Source organism: Rhagoletis zephyria, unplaced genomic scaffold (genome assembly GCF_001687245.7).
Source record: "Rhagoletis zephyria isolate East Lansing unplaced genomic scaffold, Rhagoletis_zephyria_1.1 Rzeph_scaffold_00452, whole genome shotgun sequence".
Taxonomy (NCBI): domain Eukaryota; kingdom Metazoa; phylum Arthropoda; class Insecta; order Diptera; family Tephritidae; genus Rhagoletis; species Rhagoletis zephyria.
The window spans coordinates 166,156-187,071 of NW_016157536.1; the positions used below are offsets into that span (position 1 = coordinate 166,156).

General features: G+C 35.0%; 1 protein-coding gene across 50 annotated transcripts in view; it reads right to left on the reverse strand.

Moving 5' to 3' along the window:
- Dscam1 (Down syndrome cell adhesion molecule 1) overlaps positions 1-20,916 on the reverse strand; it is a 169,015-nt gene that overhangs the window by 86,975 nt on the left and 61,124 nt on the right. For 24 of the 50 annotated variants that reach the window (XM_017611726.1, XM_017611728.1, XM_017611724.1 and 21 more), the window contains exons 3-5: positions 18,402-18,743; positions 7,599-7,778; positions 4,909-5,058 (exon numbers count right to left, since the gene is read on the reverse strand). In XM_017611726.1, the coding sequence (XP_017467215.1) occupies positions 4,909-5,058; positions 7,599-7,778; positions 18,402-18,743 (672 nt within the window). Of the gene's footprint in view, positions 1-475; positions 603-792; positions 917-1,511; positions 1,636-4,908; positions 5,059-7,598; positions 7,779-8,050; positions 8,210-9,138; positions 9,310-9,475; positions 9,638-10,179; positions 10,342-13,164; positions 13,327-14,050; positions 14,213-14,648; positions 14,811-18,401; positions 18,744-20,916 lie in introns of all 50 variants that reach the window. The other 26 variants (XM_017611760.1, XM_017611777.1, XM_017611758.1 and 23 more) reach the window with 10 other exon arrangements.

Below are 20,916 nucleotides of genomic sequence, written 5' to 3' on the forward strand. Positions count from 1 at the left end.
TAACGGTAAATTTCAGAAATGCTTGAAACTTCAATATTTCGAAATTGAAGGACGCTAATTTACTCAAAATTGATACACCCCGGCTTACCATCTAGCGGAAGGTTTCGGAAAGGTGAAAAAACATATTTAATACTTGCGCCGGGTATTTAATGTTCGGCTCCGCCCGAACTTAGACTTTCTTACTTGTTTTAACTAAATTTGTTTTACCTAAACAATGGCACCGGATATGCTTGCGCTGGGCACATCAATGTAGCGCTTTGTCCGCTTGCTACTTTTGGTATTTTGATAGCATCATCACCAGCAGTCATTTTGGGACTAACGCTGCCAACTGGCTCTAAACAAATGTAAAAATGCCTGTCATTAAAGGTAAAACTCTGAGCGATTGAATTGAAATTCGGCTGAATGTTGGCATAGCTCCGCGAATTCACTTATAAAAGCACACAGTTTTAGCTCAAGACGAGACTTTTTTTCCTACCTAAAAACTGGAACTGGATATGCTTGAGCTGGACAGAGTAGGGTCACACTATGCATCAATGGCACGCGTATGATTTTGATGTTTTCTTCATTGGCGAAAATTTTGGGACTTACAGAGCCAACAGGTTCTAAAATGTAAAGGAAGCGCTAATTACTGCCAACATCGATTTCTATAAGATTTAAGTTGCTTGAAACTGATGTTGGGATACACGTACACTGGAGATAGTATACATTTATAAATTTGTATGCCACTTAATATAACTTGATAATACGCGGTCTGGATACAATTTAATATTATTATTAATTTCAAAATTTTACCTAAATAAAGGCACCGGATAGGCTTGCGCTGGACAAAGCAGTGTAGCACTTTTAGTATAATCAATTTTTACAATACGCGACTCATCACCGGAGGTAAGGCGAGGACCAACGCTACCAACAGGTTCTACGGAGAGGATAGACATGAGATCAATTAAAAGTTATGAATTCTTCAGCAAAGCAGGCGGAGATTTTCAATAATAAAGCCCAGATGTTGGAATAGGTTTAACCCTAAAATCAAATTCCTATTTTTTCATACATAAAGCAAGCACGTTATCGACTCGACGGGGAAGGCAATAATTCTAGGGTTAAATGGCCAACGCTACTTCAAGAGATTAAAACCGAAAGATTTATGTATGTATATGCGCTTACCGAAAAATTGGCACCGGATAAGCTTGCGCGGGACAAAGTAGCGTCACAGGTTTGCCACCAGGTGTGATTAAAACCTTTATATCATTACCAGAAAGTAGGCGCGGCCCAACGCTACCAACGGGTTCTAGAAAAAAAAAACAATAAAACATAACCAAACGATAAGTATCTACAGTCAGAGAAAATAGCAAAGGTACGAAAACTGTTTTGATTGCTGAAGTGGAGTACTCACACGACAATGATTTTAAACGCGCTTAGCAATGACAGCTTGGGCGCGTCTGACGCTAAAATGTACGTAAATACATAAATTAAGTTATTCAACTAATACTCGTAGCTAATCAACTAAAGCCCACCTAAACATTGGCGCCGGGTAGGCTTGCGCTGGGCATAGAAGCGTGACGCCCGCTTGCGCCTTCGCCGTAAAGCTGCTGCTCGTTTGCACAGTGGGAAATTTCGGTGAAACCCTGCCAACCGGTTCTGTAAAATGAATTTTTAATTGTATTTTTTATGGTTTGAAAAACTTCTGGGTGTCTTTTGTAGAGAAATACTAATTAATTGACATTATAGTTAAGTATATTAATTTAAAATTAATTATGTAAGCACACTTACCTTACATTTTAGCAAATGTTCGCTTATGATTAGAGAACAAATTTCAAGTGTTTTATTATTTTGACATTTCGTCATTATTGCGCTTAGCGTGCAGTGGCTCAAGAAATAACTTGATAGCTTTAGAGTGTGGCAAAATTTACAGTTACAAGTATTTATGTACGTCAAAACGCTCCATGTATTCAAGCTCAAGTCAAGCACAGTTTTTTTTTGGGATTTTAAAGTTTTTTCGTTTCAAATTTTAAGTATTTAAATTTATAATTAAAATTTAATTTTAATTGTTGAATTTGCATTAGATCGCGCAACAGTTTACCCTATCCCAACATTCAGGCAGTTTTCAATGCAGGCTAAGTTAGCAACAATTTTTTGATGTGCGCGATTTTTAAGTTTAATATATTTTGTTTTACATTTTTAAGACACAAAAACTATTAATTTTGTTTTTTAAATGTACGATTTAATCTTCTTCAGAGCAAATGGTTACGGTTCCCGGTTTAATATTTGTAAGTATTATTCGCACAACAAATGTGTATAATAACTCCTTTAGTAATACATATTGACATTTTTTCGTAGCAAAGAAAAAGATTTTAAGCAAAAAATCTTTTTGATTGCTTTTTTATTTGTATTTCTTTATCAAAAATTTGTTGCTATTTATATTTCATATAACTTATTGCTAAAATTTGCTATTGAGCTGTCGAAACTTTTTGCAGAAAATTTTATTAAAATTCAAATTTTGACAGCTCAATAATTTTTTCACTACACTAGCAAGCAAAAATAGCATTTTTAAATAAAAGATACATTATGTAAAAAAATTATATTCAGCTTATCTTTTTCCAAGTAAAATTATTTCAAAATTGTTGACATTAGCGGAAATTCCACACTTCTTTACCAACAAATCATTCAATTTTTGTTTTAATTCATATTGTAAATTTTTTTTTATTTAAAAGTTTTTGCATTTTTCAGTAATTTTTTCTAAGAAAATATATTTTAAAGTTTAACTCTGATATTTTGCTATTTTTGCTTCAAATCATTTAAAAAAAGTATCTGAGGACATTACACATTCAATTTTGTAAAATTTTATAAAGTAGTTGATAAAACGATAAAGTAAAAATATATATTTCCGAACTTCAACATTTTAATGGCGGTGTTTCAAAGCATTCGGGGAATATTTATAATTTTTATTTTGTTTTTAACAAGTTTTTGAAGTAATGATTGAATGGTAATTTCTTGCACCAAAAATATACACACATACATATGTTATATGTGCTCGTATTTAATAATTTATTTAAACGCAATCTGTAGTTTGCGCCATATTTCCTTTATTTTTTACTTTTATAAGCACAAAAGTAAAAATTTTAAGTTTTATCGAATGTTCGCAGATACATTTTTTTTTCTAAAAAAAAACATTTTACCAAAATAATTAGAAAATAAATCAAATGTTTTCTGTCGTCAACTAAGTTTTTATATATGGATGAACATATTTACGCATTTTAATTAAAGTTATAGCTCACTCAAGTGGAAAAAGTATCCAAAATCTCGAAACAGAATTTCAAATTTTGTGTTTTCAACGCATCGAAATACACATAGTATTTTAATGGTAAAATTTTTTCCAAAATCTCGAAATTTTCGAAACGCTTTTTAAACTGTCTGTTAAATTTTTTTAACAGAATTTCAAATTTTGGTTCAACGTTTCGAAATACTATGTATTTTAATGGTAAAATGCTTTTTTGGTTGTTTTATGTAAAAATTTAGCTCTCATAAACAGAATTTTTTTCTCAACCATTATAAAAGCATAATTAAAGTTGTGAATTGTTGGTTTCAGTTTACTCTCTTATTTTTTTAAATTAAAATACATAATTATGAGAATCATAATGAATAAAACTTATGGTGCATTTACATGGTATGAATCTGTTCATAAGCCGTATGAATTTNTTGACATGTATGTGAATGGCGGAGTTGCCGCTTTCCTCCTTTTCGGTGGGTTTTTATATTAAAAAGGCATCAAAATGGGAAAAACCCCCCTTGGTATCTCTGCATCTGTTAAACTTTTTATGGGAAGATGTATGAAAATTCAACTTGCTATAATTTCATATGCTTAACAGTATCACAACAGTATGTTTACAGTATCTCCCCATAACTTTTCATATGAAAAAAATTATTATATGCATCCCACTCGATATCATTGAATTCCTCATTAGAACATGTAGTCCCTCTATTTTAGCGTATCAACAGTTCATATGGCTTCATACCATGTAAATGCGCCATTATTTTTAAATTTTTATTTTTGCCGAAAAGCATGAATATTTTGATTGCACATTTTTGATTTTGCAAATAATGTAGTTTAGTGAAGTTATAAGTTCACGATTGCAAGTATTAATATCTTTTTATATATGTATACATATCACACGTTTAATAATATAGAGATTTCATCATACAATTTATAAGCTTGATAAGGAGAAAATGTTCAGCCTAACAGATGGCGAAGATACGTGTCTTTCCATCTGTCTTTTAGTATACGAAATGTATGAATTGAACACACTTTGATTGTGTTTTCCCACAAATCTTAAATTTTGAAATGATTCTGTATATTAATGAACGTGTGTAAGTACACAAAGATCGTTGATGAAATGTAGAGAGGCCCCCTAACAGGCATTTTTTTCGAAATACGATTTTTTGGTTTTCTAAATAAGTAGCTTATACTCAATCAAACACATTCTCTTTAAAAAATGTTGGAACCGCGAATTAAAACTCAACGATTTTATGACACATTTCAAAAAGCCCCAAGCAGAGAAATGTGTGTGTTTTAGTTTTGCTCTACTGTTAAATGTCAGTTAGGGCCTTTCTATATTTCAGCAGCATACATATGAATGTACATAATTAAAGTGAGAGCTAAATTTTTGCAAAATATTTCACAGTTAAAATCAATTTACATACATGCTTAGATTCACTCCATTTTTGAATTCGTTTTTTTTTGTTTTTCTTATTTTGTTAAATATATATTTTTTCGTCATTTTTGGTCATGCATTTTGAATAAATATGTACGTATGTATATGTATATAACATTTTGACTGTGCAATATATTTAAAAATTTTTTTTAAACTAAATTTTTATTCATTAATGCAAATACGCTTAAATCTTACAACTTACCGGTAATCACCAAGCGTCCCTTGGTTGCGCTCAAACGTGTTTCGCCAGTCAGACGATGCTTGGTGCGGCACTGATAGCTCTTGTAGCCATCCTCAGGTCCAACTTCGCGAATATGCAGTTCACCAGAGGGTAACACCAAATATTTGCCATCTAATAATTTTGCACACATAGCGCATACGTGTGGATTTGTAGGTTTAGAGAGAGAATGAAAGAAATAAAAAACATTAGAATGCAATTCAAAGGCGTTGCAGAATTTTTACACAAACACATAAAAAACTACACTTTAAATAACGAGAAAGCTTTTACATCCAATTTTAAAAATGATTTATTACAAGTCGAATTCATACAAAGTAATAATACCACAGCAGCTGATTTCAAGGCGAATTGAGATGTTTGTTAAAATGATGTGTTTGCTGTACATTTTTTGTGTTCTGATTGTCGTCGTGCGTTGAATTTGTTAGTGTAGTTTTTGGTTTTTGTCCTGCCGCTATCACCTTGTATGAATTGCCTTGATGTATTACATTGAAGAATTCAAACTAGTGTGAGATTGCTTTTTTCTAACAATTTGCAGTATTTTATTAAAATTACTTATGTAGATAATTTTTTAAAACTTGCTCGTATTTATGGCTAGCTTGTTTTATTAAGCATGCATTTAGAGTTAGTATTCTATTGAAAAACTGTGTGCATTTTTTTGAATTATATTTATGTAGGTAGACACCGTAGTTACTTGTGTCGATTTTACAAAAAAAAACATTAATTTCACCGGGAACTTTTTTTATTATTTAGTTTTTTGCGCTTCCTTTTTAATTTAGTCAAATTCAAATGCAACACAGTTCTTCAAAAAATTTAAAATATATAATATAGCAGACAAGCTTGAATTAGAATACAATAAATTTTTTTACTTTGAACAAATTTCTAATTTTTCGAACTTAAAGATCTTTTTCATGAGCTTTCGTAGGAATTTGAGGATGTAGTCTGACGTCCAGGCGTCAAAAAATACGTAAAAAAACTAAAAAAAAAAAACTTAAAAAACACATTAGAAAACAATCTAGATTCTGGAATATGTCGCCAGCGCTCGGGTATAATTGGCATTAGTATTGAAACTTATGTGGGGTACGGTTTAGTTATTTGAGCAACGATTTTCTGTTTGAAATATGGAATTTTTTGGCAAATTTCCGAGCAAAGCTGTCAAACAAGAAACATCTACGAAATATCTCTGCAAAAGGTGTTCAGCCCCTATTCTTCGGCAACACAGAAAGAAGAATTCTACTTAGTGAGGATTATAATCCTTTTGCATAAAATCCAATTCCCCTATTTTCAAACAGCTCCCCAAGAGGTTTGGGTGGTGTTGGGGACAGGGGTGACTTTTCATAAAATGCGGTCCATCCTTTCGTTTAGAGCAGGTTTGGGAGGCCACGCCCACCTCCCTCTCCGCCCTCACCACAGAATCGTACAAATAACTAAACATTTGCCCTTATTTCTCCGATTGTATATCTTCCAACCGCGGTGAAAGTAAATAGTCAGTAAAGTAATTTTAAGAATATTTCATTTTAGCATTAAGAAATTCTTTAATAAGGCGGAACACCAGCTACATCCGTAACCGTGCTTTACTTGCCGGAAACGCACCTAACGATTTCTTGTAAAATGGCGCCCAACTTTTACTTAATTTAACACAAATCGCCCACCACACAAGTTGCGGATATTCACTTTTCTTAACTTTAATGCGTTTACGTTACAAAGTGTTTAATTCACTACTTTTTACTTTTATTCACTATTTATTGTACTTATAAAAATACACAACCAAATTGATTTTAGATCTTTCGCCATGATTATAATAGGGATGACAGGAAGTCGATTATTTCGATAGGCGAGTTTGCCCTTGCATAAGGTACCGCATACACGTTAAGTCGTCACTCAATCAATCAGAAGACGATGGAAGTTGAATTTAAGTAATTTTTCCCTACTTTTGATTAAAATAAATTTGTTCAAAGCAAATGAAGCGATTATTTTGCAAAGCTTACATACATGTATATAAACGTCGCCAGCATGCTTTGAAGCGACCAACAAAAATGCCAATAAAGTGCATTCATTCACGTTTTTATACATAATTGTTTTTAAATGCCAAACATGTATATACATACGAATATTTTTTTACAGTTTGCTATACGTTTTCAGTTTATATTTTAAGTAATAGGTTATCTTCTGGTTATTAGCATTTTTGTTACAAATATTTACATTATAATTACAAAATCTACAAATTTTTACTACATGAAGGGGGATTTCCTCGGGTACTGGCAGGCTGGATGGGCCCATGGCGTAAATGGATGACAACGGGGGGATTGAGGAAATGGGAAGGAGCAAAATAAATGCAACAAAAAAGTAAAAAATTAGCGTTTAAACGGAAAATAAGATAAATAGGAGTTGTGATTCGATAAAACAATTGAAGATGAAATAAGAAAAAATAGATAAAGCAAGAGAAAAAAGCAGAAAGAAAACGCGAAATACCTAGTGATCCTAGACAAACCCTTTCAAGATGGATCAAAGCGACGGCAGACTCATAGTTTGCGGAACAATAAATAGTATGTGTGTTTGGTGGTAACAGGATAATGAACGGATTTTTTAACAGAAATAAATTATGCATTTTCATTAACTACTGAATATTGAATACTAAAAACCTCAGCGCCATTTACCGCTATCAAAGTGTCCGATGCCATCGTTTGTAGTGAATATTTCGCGTTCTTCATCTTCCACCCATGAGGCGACCGATATGAAATCCGCTACAAAACTTGGTATATGACATTTGAGTATGGCGCTATTGCCGCGCAAAACAGCCTCATCCATGACATTTACCGTATGGGATTGTGGAACGACTGTGTGTGTATTGATAGCCATCATATGCAGCAATAAATTGTAGAAAAAGAGGAGTATAATAAAAGAGACAATGAAGGGCGTTTGGCATAAAAGGCGTATAAAGAAAGTAGTAAAAATAATAAATATTAAAAAATTAAATTAAAAATATGTGTCACATATTGGCTTTCGGGAAATTTTTGATGGCAGCTAGGAAATTCCCTTCGAACTACTTAAGTGGAATAATACAGAAATTTAAAGTTGTTAAAAGCGAAATGTGTTCTCTATACTGTACCAGCGCTGTTTTTTGTGTAAGTGCCACCTTCAGTGTCAACCCAGTCGACAATATCTATATGATCGGCGACAAAAGATGGTGTTTGACATTTAAAGATAGCGGCATTTCCCTTAATAACGTATTCATCATAAACTTGTGATTCAAAAAATTGTTTGACAACTGTAAACGAAATGTAACAGCAAATGGAATTAGGAGTCATGAAATTGTAAACAAGATGTGTATGTAAGGAAAGAATTTTAAAACAAAATGCAATGGCGCACAGATGATAGGACATTTTAAGGCAAAGGAGAAGAGAATCTTGGAAAAAGTACTGGTATTTTTTATTGCACGGGCTCAAAAGATTTTGCGACGTTTAAACGGCTTTACTGACTACTTTTTATTTAGAAACATTTTAGTTTTCATTCAGAAAAATTACCCATCACTTCATCGCCTTGTGTACGCACAAATTCAACGCCCTCCTCATCCACCCACGATTCTACATTTATGAAATCGGCCACAAACGAGGGCACTAAGCATTTGAGTGTTGCAGAGTTGCCACGCAAAACAAATTCATCAATTACGCGCGTTTGATAAAACTGATGTACCACTAAATTAAAACGAAATCCAATAGCGTGTAAGAACATAAAATATTAAATGAAATGAATGGGAAGTGAAATAGTTTGCTATAAGAAACACGCCGGAACATGCGAAACGTTCGTAAGTATTGCCAAAACATTTGCGCTATACCAATTTCTTTATCGCTGCCTGGATAGTAATTTCTGCCCTCAGAGTCCAGCCATAGATCAACAAAGACAAAATCTGCCACATAAGATGGAATTTCACATTTCATTACCACCGAATTTCCGCGGATGACATACTCATTATCGGCTTCAGATTCATAACTTTGAATGACAACTGCGTGATAAGCGAATGCGTGAAAGAATTTGTTAAATGAATAACATACGAAAAAGTAAAAAAGAACAGAAAATTTTATAAAATAGGAATGAAAGAGAGTTGCGTGGGATTTGTTGGGAAGCTACATAAAAAAAAAAAACTTGAGAACATTATACACGCAACTAAGCGAAAAAGTTTGACATTCAAGCAAATACCATAAGCTTGCGAGGAATTGCTACGCCACAATTCCACACCTTCCTCATCGACCCAAGCTTCGATCTGCACAAAATCGGCAACGAATGAGGGTATTTTACATTTCACCACCGCCGCATTGCCTTTGATTACATATTCATTCTCTGCTTCGGTTATGTAAAATTGAGAGACAACTGTTGAAACAAAAGTGAAAAGTTAAAAAAAAAAACAACGCAACAGAACAAATTAAAAAGAAATCTGGAAAAACGGAAAGCTAGGAAGGAAATTTGAGGAAACTGTTTAATTAATGAAATCTTGACTACCAAAACCCGCTTAAACATATGAGCAAATAAATCGAACCATAATTATCGGAGAACGTCAACGCATTGCCATCTTCATCGATCCACGATTCAACGCGCACAAAATCGGCAACAAACGAAGGTATGGAGCACTTGAGCACGGCGGCGTTGCCTTTTATAACATACTCAGTCATAATTTCCGCCTCATAGAACTGATTAACGACTACAAAAGAGATGAGCGAAACCAATGTAAATAGCGAATCAAATCAGAAGTGGGATAGTAAAACAATATATATTTTTTAATTTTTAAGGAGTAACTGCGGGATCACAGGAAAACTATTTTTAAATTAGTAAGCAATTATTGCGCTACTAGTAATTTTTTAAGTAGTCGCTAATGCCAACCATAATTATCGCTGTGTCGTAAAACGTTGCCCTCTTCATCGATCCACGATTCGACGCGCACAAAATCCGCCACAAACGATGGTATGGAACACTTGAGTACCGCTGCGTTACCCTTGATCACATATTCCATTAGAATATCGGCACCATAATATTGATTGACAACTAAAAGTGTGTAGGAGTGTGTAGAGAAATTATTTGAAAACTTGCAAAAATAGAGCAAAATAGCAAGAAAAGTAATAATATAGACTGGAACCATAGGAAAATGGAACATGTTAATTGGAATACGCACCAAGCCACCAAAAAATAAGAATGCATTTTTTATTGGGATATTTTCGTATTTATTTCTTGACAATAAATATATACCAAAATTATCGGTAGGTAGAAATTCTGCACCCTCACTGGACAACCAAGCTTCTACTTTGACAAAATCAGCTACAAAACTGGGTATGGTGCATTTTAAAACTGCTGTATTGCCTTTAATCACATACTCGGAAACGACTTCGGCTTCATAGTATTGATTGACGACTGAAAATTAACGAAATTTTCAAGATGGAGTATAGAAAGTAAAACATGTAAAGTGAGAGAAAATGTACACGGAAAGGAAAAAATATTGTAGAAAATTAAAAAAAAGTTCGAAGTGAAGTTGAAATATGAATGTGGATTGGGAAGTGAGGATATATTGCAGTAAAAAAGTTTAGACTCTTGTTGATAATCAACTATTCGATTATTGGAATGCCTAATAAAAGGACTGGGGGTCAATTCCCGTTCTGCGTTATCGTGAAGTGATAAAAAAAAACACTTTGACACCGCGTTTATTTCGGTGTGAATTTTTGACTTTCCACTTCACTCTCAGCTGTATCGTATAAATTCCACCAATAGCCTCATCAGAAAGAGTACTTTGCGTACGTGACGCTCAAGGATGAAACTGAGTTGACGTAAAAGAGCGTAGAACGGCCCCACAATGAAGGAGAAGTGTTTGTAAACAAAAATCAGCTGTTCTTTATGACCGCGTCTCGGAGTATACACAAGTCAATTTTGCAATACATTCACACTTTCTTACTTATATATTCACACTTCTTTCATTGTCTTCTTCACTCTCTTCCAACTTTCGAAGACAGTTTATTGTCTGGACGCCTACTTTACTCACACTATGTGAAAAATAATATATATTCTCAATTGTCTTGTTTTGTATAAACGCAAGGTAATATAACTGTCAGCAGTGCCGGACCTAATTGCGTCAAAAGTTGAGAGTTGGGCAACGTTCGTTGGGTCCAGCGAAGCATAGGTTGCCAATCTGACGCCCTATATGCAAACACACACAGTCTACTCAACTGTCAGTTGCATCCTTGAGAGTCACGTATGCAAAGTACTCATTCTGATGCATGGCGATTATTATATAAAAAAATAAAAATCACCAAGTAACGACCTGAATTTAAAAAATAAAAATTCAAACCTTACGGGTATTTTTTATCAAAAAAAAATTAAAATATAACGATTTTGCAATGATCTAAAAGTAAAAAAAATACTGATTTTTAACGGTTATTTCCGAACCCTGGTACTACGAGAACTTGTTTATTTAAACAAGCAACTTTTTCTATTCAAATAACCGCTTGATCGATCAACAAGAGCTAAACTAAACCACTAATTCCATTCGCCAAAGTTGTATTTTTTTGCACAAAAATTTTCTGAATACCAGTGCCCTTTTGCTCATCCAACGTTGCATACAATTCGCCGCTTTCGTCCTGCCATGAGATAACCTGCACGAAATCCGCAACAAAAGAGGGAATGGAGCACTTAAGCACAGCAGCGTTGCCACGTATTACATATTCATTATTCACTTCAGATTCGTAGAATTGTTGTACAACTATATTAAGAAGAAGATGCAAAAAAGCGCAACGATGAATGCAAGCACTTAACTCAAACTTGCATGTAACGGCAAAATTATGTATGAATGAATTTGCAACAACTCAATGGGAGTCAATAGGGCTATTCGCGATTCGGTGCATAAGAGCTGACAAATTTATGCAATTGCAGAAATATGCCATGGATTGTGAGCGAACTTTATTAAACTGTCATGGTAAAGCTTTTGCAAAACAATTTTTGTGCATCAGCTTTGGTTTTGTTTATGAATGCAATGCATAGCATTTTTATGCTATGGGTTTTCGGTATTGCAAATTTGCCAAGCAATGACAAATGCAAATGCGTGTATTTTGTTTGTGTATTGCAAATAATTTGCAATACAAATTTGCAATGCAATGATGCTAGGCCATTTGCACCGGATCGCGAATAGCCCTATTGTTTAATTACATAAAACAAGCCGACGCGACATTTACTGCAATGTTGTTGCCACTTTTGCGCCATGTTTAAGCGAAGCAAAAGTGCAGAAGGGGAAGAAGAAGAAAAACAAAACATGAATTTAACGCCAAAGTGTGGGAAAATGCAGTGAGGCGTATGAGTGCTTGGCGTGTTTACGCTCGCTGCTGCTACCAAATCTTTAAATTTTTCACATTTACCACGCCAAATTGAAATGAAAATCACGGTAATCGCTTACCGCGCAATTCGCTCGCTACCCCAAAAAGAATTCTAATAATTCTTGCCACCTTTCAGGCGGCATTGTCTTCGCCTATCTCTAGGTAATTTCGAATGCTAATGCTCGCGTGTGGCTACCGCTTCAATTAAGTATTAAATATTTATATAAATGGCAGTTCTAGACAAAGAATAATCAAGAAAGACAAGAATTGAGTGGAATTATAAGCGTCTTTAGTTTTCTAAGGAAGATTGTGGAAGTAAAATGATTTAAAGATTGCGTATAATGTTCAGTAAAAGACTATTTAAATGGGAAAGGTCAATAACTGATTAAAAATATAGTTAATTAAGTGGAAGTGTAGTGTGAAACAAAATTTAACGGAAGACTCGTTCCTATGAATAAATGAAATAAGTTTGTAATATGATTTTGAAATTTTTTTGGTAGATATTTATCAAAATAAAAGGCTGTGTAAAATGTATACAAAAAAGCATTTTAAATTAAAAAATATATATATAACTAAAGCTTGGAACAGTAATTTTGAAAATAATGATTAGGAACAAAAATTAGAGCACCAGTGACCAAAAGTATAACAAAAAACACCGAATGAATGGTTGATCGGAAAGGAAAGGAAAATACACCATAACGAAATATTAACTTTTTAAATTGTGTCCGGCTTTTTCTTTATACTTTTCGATTTAAGAAAACAGTTTGTAGATATGTATTTATATGTACTTTTTATACTATATTGGACAGCACAATTTACGCTAAGCAAGCAAACATAACCTCAACAACTGCAAGTATGTTTTATTTTTTGCACCAACCATATTCAGTGCCCGGTAAAAAGTCCTCATTTTGATCGGTATGCCATGACACAACACTGACAAAATCCGCCACAAATGATGGTATTTCACATTTTAGAACAGCCGCATTGCCACGAATAACATAAGCTTTATTTACATCGGTATCGTAATATTGAGCAACAACTGCAGGTTGATGGGGGAAAAGTAATTTAAAAAATTATAGTTCGTTAAAATCACAAACCACAAACGTCAAAATACGAAACATATTTTTTTAACTAAGAGGAAAAAGATCTAAAAGAAGAAACTTCCCGTTGTCGTAAGCAAATCTAAGATAAAGAAATGATATGTACTTGAAACAAAATTCACAGCAGCTGGACTTAAGGATAAAACAAAACAGCTGATTTAGACAGCCACAGCTGATTTATAGAGTAAATGTGGTATGATACAGATTGGTGAGTTTTAGTTGCGGTGAATATCAGCGTGCTGTGTTACTCCACATTTCAAGTAGACAATTATAAAGTATTGCTTTGAAGTGAACTGCAGTTTGTCAATTTGTTACCTTTAAATTTACAGTGAGTGTTGTACAACGTAGTTTTTCTTAAGTTTGTTCTACGAACTGTTTACGTTATTGGTGTTGATTAATTTAGATCGAGTAAATGTTAGGCCAATAAAAAATTGTTTTTTATAAGTAGTGTAAGATTGTTCGTTTGATTTTTTGCTTTCAGCATTTTTTTGTTTAGACATTTTGTGTATATTACAGGATTATTGGTAAATTTTTTGGTACTATACTATTTGTACAAAATTATTAATGGTGAGAATAGACAATTTTCTAATTTATGTAATTTGAAATATTTATTAGGACATTAGACAATTAAATACGTAGTTGAATTTTCAATTGGAAACACACCATACTCAGTGCCCGGAAAGAAACTCTCTTCCTGATCGGTATGCCAGGATATGACGCTAACAAAGTCGGCCACAAATGATGGTATGTCACATTTCAAAATGGCCGAATTGCCGCGTATGACAAATGCTTTATGGATATCCTCTTCATAGTGTTGGGAAACGACTGCAATGATGCGGCAAAGGTATTGATAGCCAAAGGAAATGAAACGATGAAATAAATGCAAACATGGAAAATAGTAATATGAAAGTGTATGCGATAGAAAGTAAAGTCCAATAAATAATGAAATGACTCAAATAATTAAGTTTAAATAGAGATAATAGAATGAAATTCAAAATGATGTGATGAAAAAGTAGAAATTAAGAATAATTCCATGGACGGGAAATGCAATTTGTTGAAAATTTTGCAACCAGCAGCAGCACGCATTCATGAAAAAAATACTTCGAGAGCATTTTACTACCGACGTGCGATTAGTGGAATCTAAGGCTAACGACAACAACCGTAATTTTTGTGTTTCATAACGAGCGGGGTAGGGATGCTTTTACACCATTTTGTAAATCTATATCCGATTTTTGTAGTTCAATTGATTTAATTTTCGCACCATATTCAGTTCCAGGGAAATAATTTTCATCACTATCCGTGTGCCAGGAGACGACTTCAACGAAATCCGCTACAAATGAAGGTATGAGACACTTGATGACCGCCGCATTGCCGCGAATTACATGTTCTTTGTTGACATCGGCTTCATAGTATTGGGCGACCACTAGAATGTGAGGGGTGGGGAAAATTATTTTTGTGAGTTTACGATTTGGTACGAACGGATTCCTCTGCCGTTCAAACTGGCAATTTTTGAGAATTTGTTACGCATTTGACATTTCGTTTGTGGGACGTAATTCGAACTTTTTTAATAGACCTTGCTTTGGGCGTAAGAAGCTACTTGAAACCTGAGGATCGACGCAATAATGAGATTTCGGTCTCAACTTTTCGTTAGACGTTTAGATGAAATCTAGGCCCTTAGGTCGCTTACTCCAGTTTATTGGATCTTCGAATTTTGGTATTTAGGAAAATAAAAAACAACGGCAAGGATATGCGTATCTTCCAACCTGCCTCATAGTGGCAAGGGTTGAGGACCAGGGCCATACAATCTCAGAGCTACCTGAGGCCACCAAAATGACAAAATAGCAAGGGCAACGTGTACGTGACATAATTAAATTCCAACTGTAAATCCAGGACCATTTCCATAGCATCTATTGTTTTCGTCATCCTATTTAGACGATTTTGTGAGCCAGTTCGTTTCAAGAAACACCATCAGGTTAAATAAAGTAGATTCTAACTTAGATACTGTACGATGCGTACAGAGAGCTTTCGCTCTACACGCGCCTATACAAAATGTATAGAAAGCTTAAAGGAGCTTTGCCCGCGGGCAAGGCAGTTCCCATCAGTGATCTAAACTCATTGCTAGTGTGCACCCGTGTAATGGCACTTTAACATATAATAAAATGATTACCCAAGCGCATTTAATTAAATTACTTTCGCTGGTTCGCCAGTTTACATTTTCCTGCGAACTTTTAATACCCCCACTGTCAGTTTGTTTGCGTTGGCTTGGTTAAAACAAGCGTTTACAAAATAAACAAAATTTGTACGCATTTCTCTGGATTCTTTTTTTCTCATCATCTTTCGACTACCTGCCTTCGTGTAATTAAATTAAAATCACAATTTAGATGACAGTTCGGGTGGGGTGACGCGGCAGCAGCAACAGTTTGTGCCACACCTCAAGCATGTGGAGACAGCTAGTAAAGGAATTTTCATATTTTATTTACAAGCATTTATGTAGTTTACTTCCGCGCATTTAAGTAATGTTACCTTAACTTAACATTGTCACTCACTGCTCATTAGATAAGTATTTGTGTATAGAAGTATGTACATTGGTTCATTTGCTGTATGTATGTACATATGTCTATTAGCAATGTTAAATTGGGCCGCATGTACAAAGTAGTTCGTGTTGACGTGACGTGCGGCGATTATTCGTTTCAGTTGCCAAAATTATTACAACGCATCTGCTTCACAGCGCGTTAGCATTTAATGTATCAGCTCAGCGCTTGTGTGACACATTGTCTAAGTAAATTTATTAACGCTTAAATTATACTTAAGCTTATGACGCGGCGCTGGTATGACATGCAAATATGTACAACATATCGAGGTAATTGAGCGAAAAGTGTTTAAAGAAAACCGAAACGCAAGTGGCATAACGGGCGCCAAATATGGGAGAGCTAGTTGTGCAAGTTCCTTTGTTACAGGTTGTTAGACGCAAGCAGCTGAGTAGCCCACCTTAAGCACGCAATACACCCTATGGAGGGACTGTCAGTTTGTGTATCATTCAATGGTTTCTCTCGCTTTAAGGTGCGTTTATCTGCTATTTAGCGCCGAAAAAATGTGATAAATTGAAATTAATTTCTTTTTTATTAATGGCAAGAAGAAAGTTTCAGCATGAGGCGCGTCTCGTTTTTTTGGGTTCTGCTTCCTATTTATGCTAATTTTAGCAAGAAATTTAATGGTCTTTTATGCTTTTCATGCAGACTAATCTGCCTGAGGGTAATTAGAATTGTAAAAAAGCAGAGCATAAAAAATTTGGGTGTGTACAAAATGCGAAAATCGTTTTTCATGTGCGTAAAAAATAGACGTTTAAGTTACTGAGTAGAATAGAAATAATTAGCTTTGGTTTTAATTAAAATCATATAAAGCCTTTCAACAAAGCCGCATATTATGACAGCGCTCTTGTTAGCGGTTTCGCTCAGTTACCGCGTTGATTTATGACGGCAATTGTTGTTAATTCAAGAATTTTAGTGATAAGAAAATTTTTTTAGGCTAAGCGGATATAATCATGAAAAGAGCTGGAAAGGTTTGCTAGTCAAACCGGAAAGTATTTTGTATGAATTCATTTAGAAGCCCATCCCTTTGTGATTATAAAAAAAAGCTTGTGTCACATTTGCATCACTGCGCAACAAGCAACTGTCAATTATTATGCAAAATAGCAAATGCAACCAAATTTGCAAGAGTATTTATTTCATAATTTTCCATAAATCCCTTTATAGATGAGTAAAAGCATACGCATGCATATGCACTCTCGAGTACTACACAATCAATACAAAAGAGGAAGTGGCATTGTTAACTGTAAAAGGCTGCAACAATGCGTAATGTGTGGAAGCATCACTCACATTACACACACACGCTTTTCCAATGACTATGTCAATTTTAAGCAAATGCAACGCTGCTGTTTGTGCCACTAAGCACATAATAAAGTGTCAAGGCATTAATATGACGTTGTCAATTAAATGCAGCCGCTATAAAAGCCCCAATAAAAGCAAATAAGCAGTGACTAATTGTAAGCATATTCATGCTGGCGCGTAGAGGAATGCGTTTGTAAAGTTCGTGTTTGTAGGCTTCTTTGCAAGTTTATGGGTAAATGATGCGCGTGTGAACGGTTCATAATTATGACAACCGGAAATACAATTTAAAAGCAATTAACGATTTTTTTTTAATGTAGAACCACAAACGAAATGTCAAGACAGTACGAATTAAAGAAGAATTTCTGAAGTGTTTAAATTGTTTGAAAATTAAATGGCCTTACATTGCAAAAATTATCGTTTAATCGACACCAACGTGGTCAGAAGAATAACCGTACAGCTGAACAAGTGAAACACACAGCGTAAAGAGTGAAAATACCCACGCTGCGTTAAACCAACGATGGAACTGGTATGCAGCATTGGAAGCTATATATAAATTTTATTGGGGAATGTGTGAGCTAGCGAGAGTTGGAGGACTCGATGAACATTAAGTTAAAGGTGGTTATATTATTCCATAATTACAGTTGCAAAATCGAAATAATTTTTTTCAAGTAACAATCAATAGTAGAAAATCAAAACTTATGTTAACTCCTTATCAGTTTTGAAAAAACTTTAATATCCTCTTGCGAGAGCGATAATTACTGAGTGAATAAATTTTTATTATATTTTCATGAATTTTCGAACGAAAAATTATGAATATTGATTAACAGAAATGGAGTTTTATTACCACTTTCATTCGGAGTAAGATTCCGTATGGGTTTCATATACTACATTTCTCAAACTTTGAAGATATATGTATATTATATGTATAGTTATTTTAACAACCAATTTTCACTCTAAACGGGTTTTTTATTTTCTTCTGTAACATCTCGAGCAACTGTTTAATAGTAGCGCCAAAGCGCATTGCTTTACAGAGTTTGCTATTTTGGCTATCACCGTCCCTACTAAGTCCTCCAACTTTCATCTGGTAAATTCAGCGTCTTTCTCTCTCTAGAACTTCGACAACTCACCTGCTCGCACATGCACATCGCGTGAAATGATGGTTCCAAATTGATTGCGTGCCAAACAAGCATAAACTTGAGCGTGCACTTCTTGTCGGTAATCTTCGGCACGGAATGGTGGAAAGACCAATTTGCCATCTGATGAGATCTGGCGCAGTCCAGGTACATCACCAACAGCAGTGCCATCGCTACGAATCCATATAATTTCAGGCATAGGATTTCCGCTGGCTTTGCATTCGATTTCGGCACCTGTTGAGTTGGAGAAGTCAATGCGATTAATGGGTTCGTTGAGGAAAACGGGTCCTTTCTGGTCGGCATCGGGTTGACTCGCCGCATAAGCGAGTGGGGTGCCTGGAAAATGGAAGAAAACAATTTAGTGAGTGAGTGTTGAAAGTGATTAGCGATTTAAAAAGTAGTTACTAAGAACAATAATAAATCTTAAATAACACGCTACAATCATATCGATGTGTAAAGTTTGAATAAGTATTTTCTTCTGTCCTTGATTGCAGCTAACAATGCCAGTCACATTCAGCATTTCCTATGCTATTCATCATTCATTGATCATTTCCATAAACAATAAATAAGTTATGCGTACGAGTGTAATATATAAATGTAAATTCCTCAAGCAGACATTGCCATACACGGCGACAATATGTATGGGACTATTAAGTAATCGACGAAAAAAAAAAAAATGTAATAAAAAGAAAAAAATCACAAGATAAAAGCAGGAAGAACGATAGCATAGTCTGCGAAAAGCTTATCATCTTTCCAAGGATTTTTCTCGTGCGACGTGATACCGAGTGAAGAGGAAAATGTACTTTAGAAAAGGACAAGGCAGCAAAATAATGTTTCCAAACCGGGAGAATTGTAGGTTACTACAAAAACGGTAACTCACTAACGGTACTCAATACCCTAAGATGGTGAAAAATCCTTGAAAAAAACTCTTATCTGTATTTCGGTGTAAGTAATAGCCATTCGACACAGACAAGTTGAGAAAAAAAGTACGCGGAGTATATGACATATCGACGGCAAGTATGCCTTATTTATTAGAATGGAACCAAAATTTTCAATATCGTTTATGGTCCCAAGTTCCTACAAGTCCTTAAAATCTGAAAAATCCACCTTCTCTGATTTTAAATTAGATTTTGGCAGCACGGAAAAAAGGGCGTTGAGCTCAACCTTAAGCTCCGTTTGAATTGAGAAGAACCTTAAAGGCCCTGCGATCGCAAACTTAAATAAAGAGGTGAAATAGGTTAGAACAGCGGGCAACAAGGACAAGACAAAGTAGCTCTTGGCAACAGAAAAGGAGACTTCGTCCTTGCGCCAGCTAAATATACATACATACATAAGTTCGACGCTGGAAAGAACGCTTGGAGAAAACCTTGGGCTCGGTAAACATTGAAAAGCCTATATATATTATTTTTACTTCGAACAGAACTGCAAAATAACTGCCTTCTTCAATTTATTTGTTGTGTCTTTCGCGTGAGTGACCTATCAAACAGCAATGACGTTTCTCGCCGGTAAAATCAACTTGAAAAGCCTTTAATTTTCTTTAAGTAAGTTTAAGACGAATAGAGTGACACCAAAAAGCGATAACAAATAAGAAAAAACTGCAAATAAACTTAGTAAAAACTAAAGAAAACTACTCAAAAAGGATCGAAATGAACAAACTATCTTTGGATATGCGTTCAGAAGCTCCAACGAGAATGAGAAATTAAAAAAAAAAAATGGCTTCATCACAAAAAAGCCACCCGCTTCAAGCGCAAAAATACAAAACGAATGATCGCCGATACGTGAAACGTGTCGATGACACTTTCATGATGACTACAAATTTCTGTCGTGGCATAATGTCATCAACAACAGCAACAAACGTTACAAGGCAGCAAAGGTTGCTTCTCCTATAAAAAGAAGAAAGCATGGCAGAAATAAACGTACAGAGCAACAAAGTTTTGGTATTAAAATTTTATGCAGGCAATGAGGAGCTGATGAGGTGCATGCATCAGCTCGTATGCAGAATATGGTCAGATGAACGCATGCCCGACGACTGGAATTTAAGTGTGCTCTGCCCAGTCCACAAGAAAGGCGACCCCGCCATACGCGCCAACTACCGCGGAATTAGCCTTCTAAGCATTGGTTACAAGGTCTTATCGAGCGTATTGTGCGAAAGACTGAAGCCCACCGTCAACGAACTGATTGGACCTTATCAGTGTGACTTTAGGCCTGGAAAATCCACCATAGATCAGGTATTCACAATACGCCAAATCTTGGAAAAGACCCGCGAGAATAGGATCGACACACACCATCTATTTGTCGATTTCAAAGCCGCTTTCGACAGCACGAAGAGAAGTTGCCTTTATGCCGCGATGTCTGAATTTGGTATCCCCGCGAAACTAATACGGCTGTGTAAAATGACGTTGAGCAATACCACCAGCTCCGTCAGAATAGGGAAGGACCTCTCCGAGCCGTTTGATACCAAACGAGGTTTCAGACAAGGGGACCCCCTTTCGTGTGATTTCTTTAATCT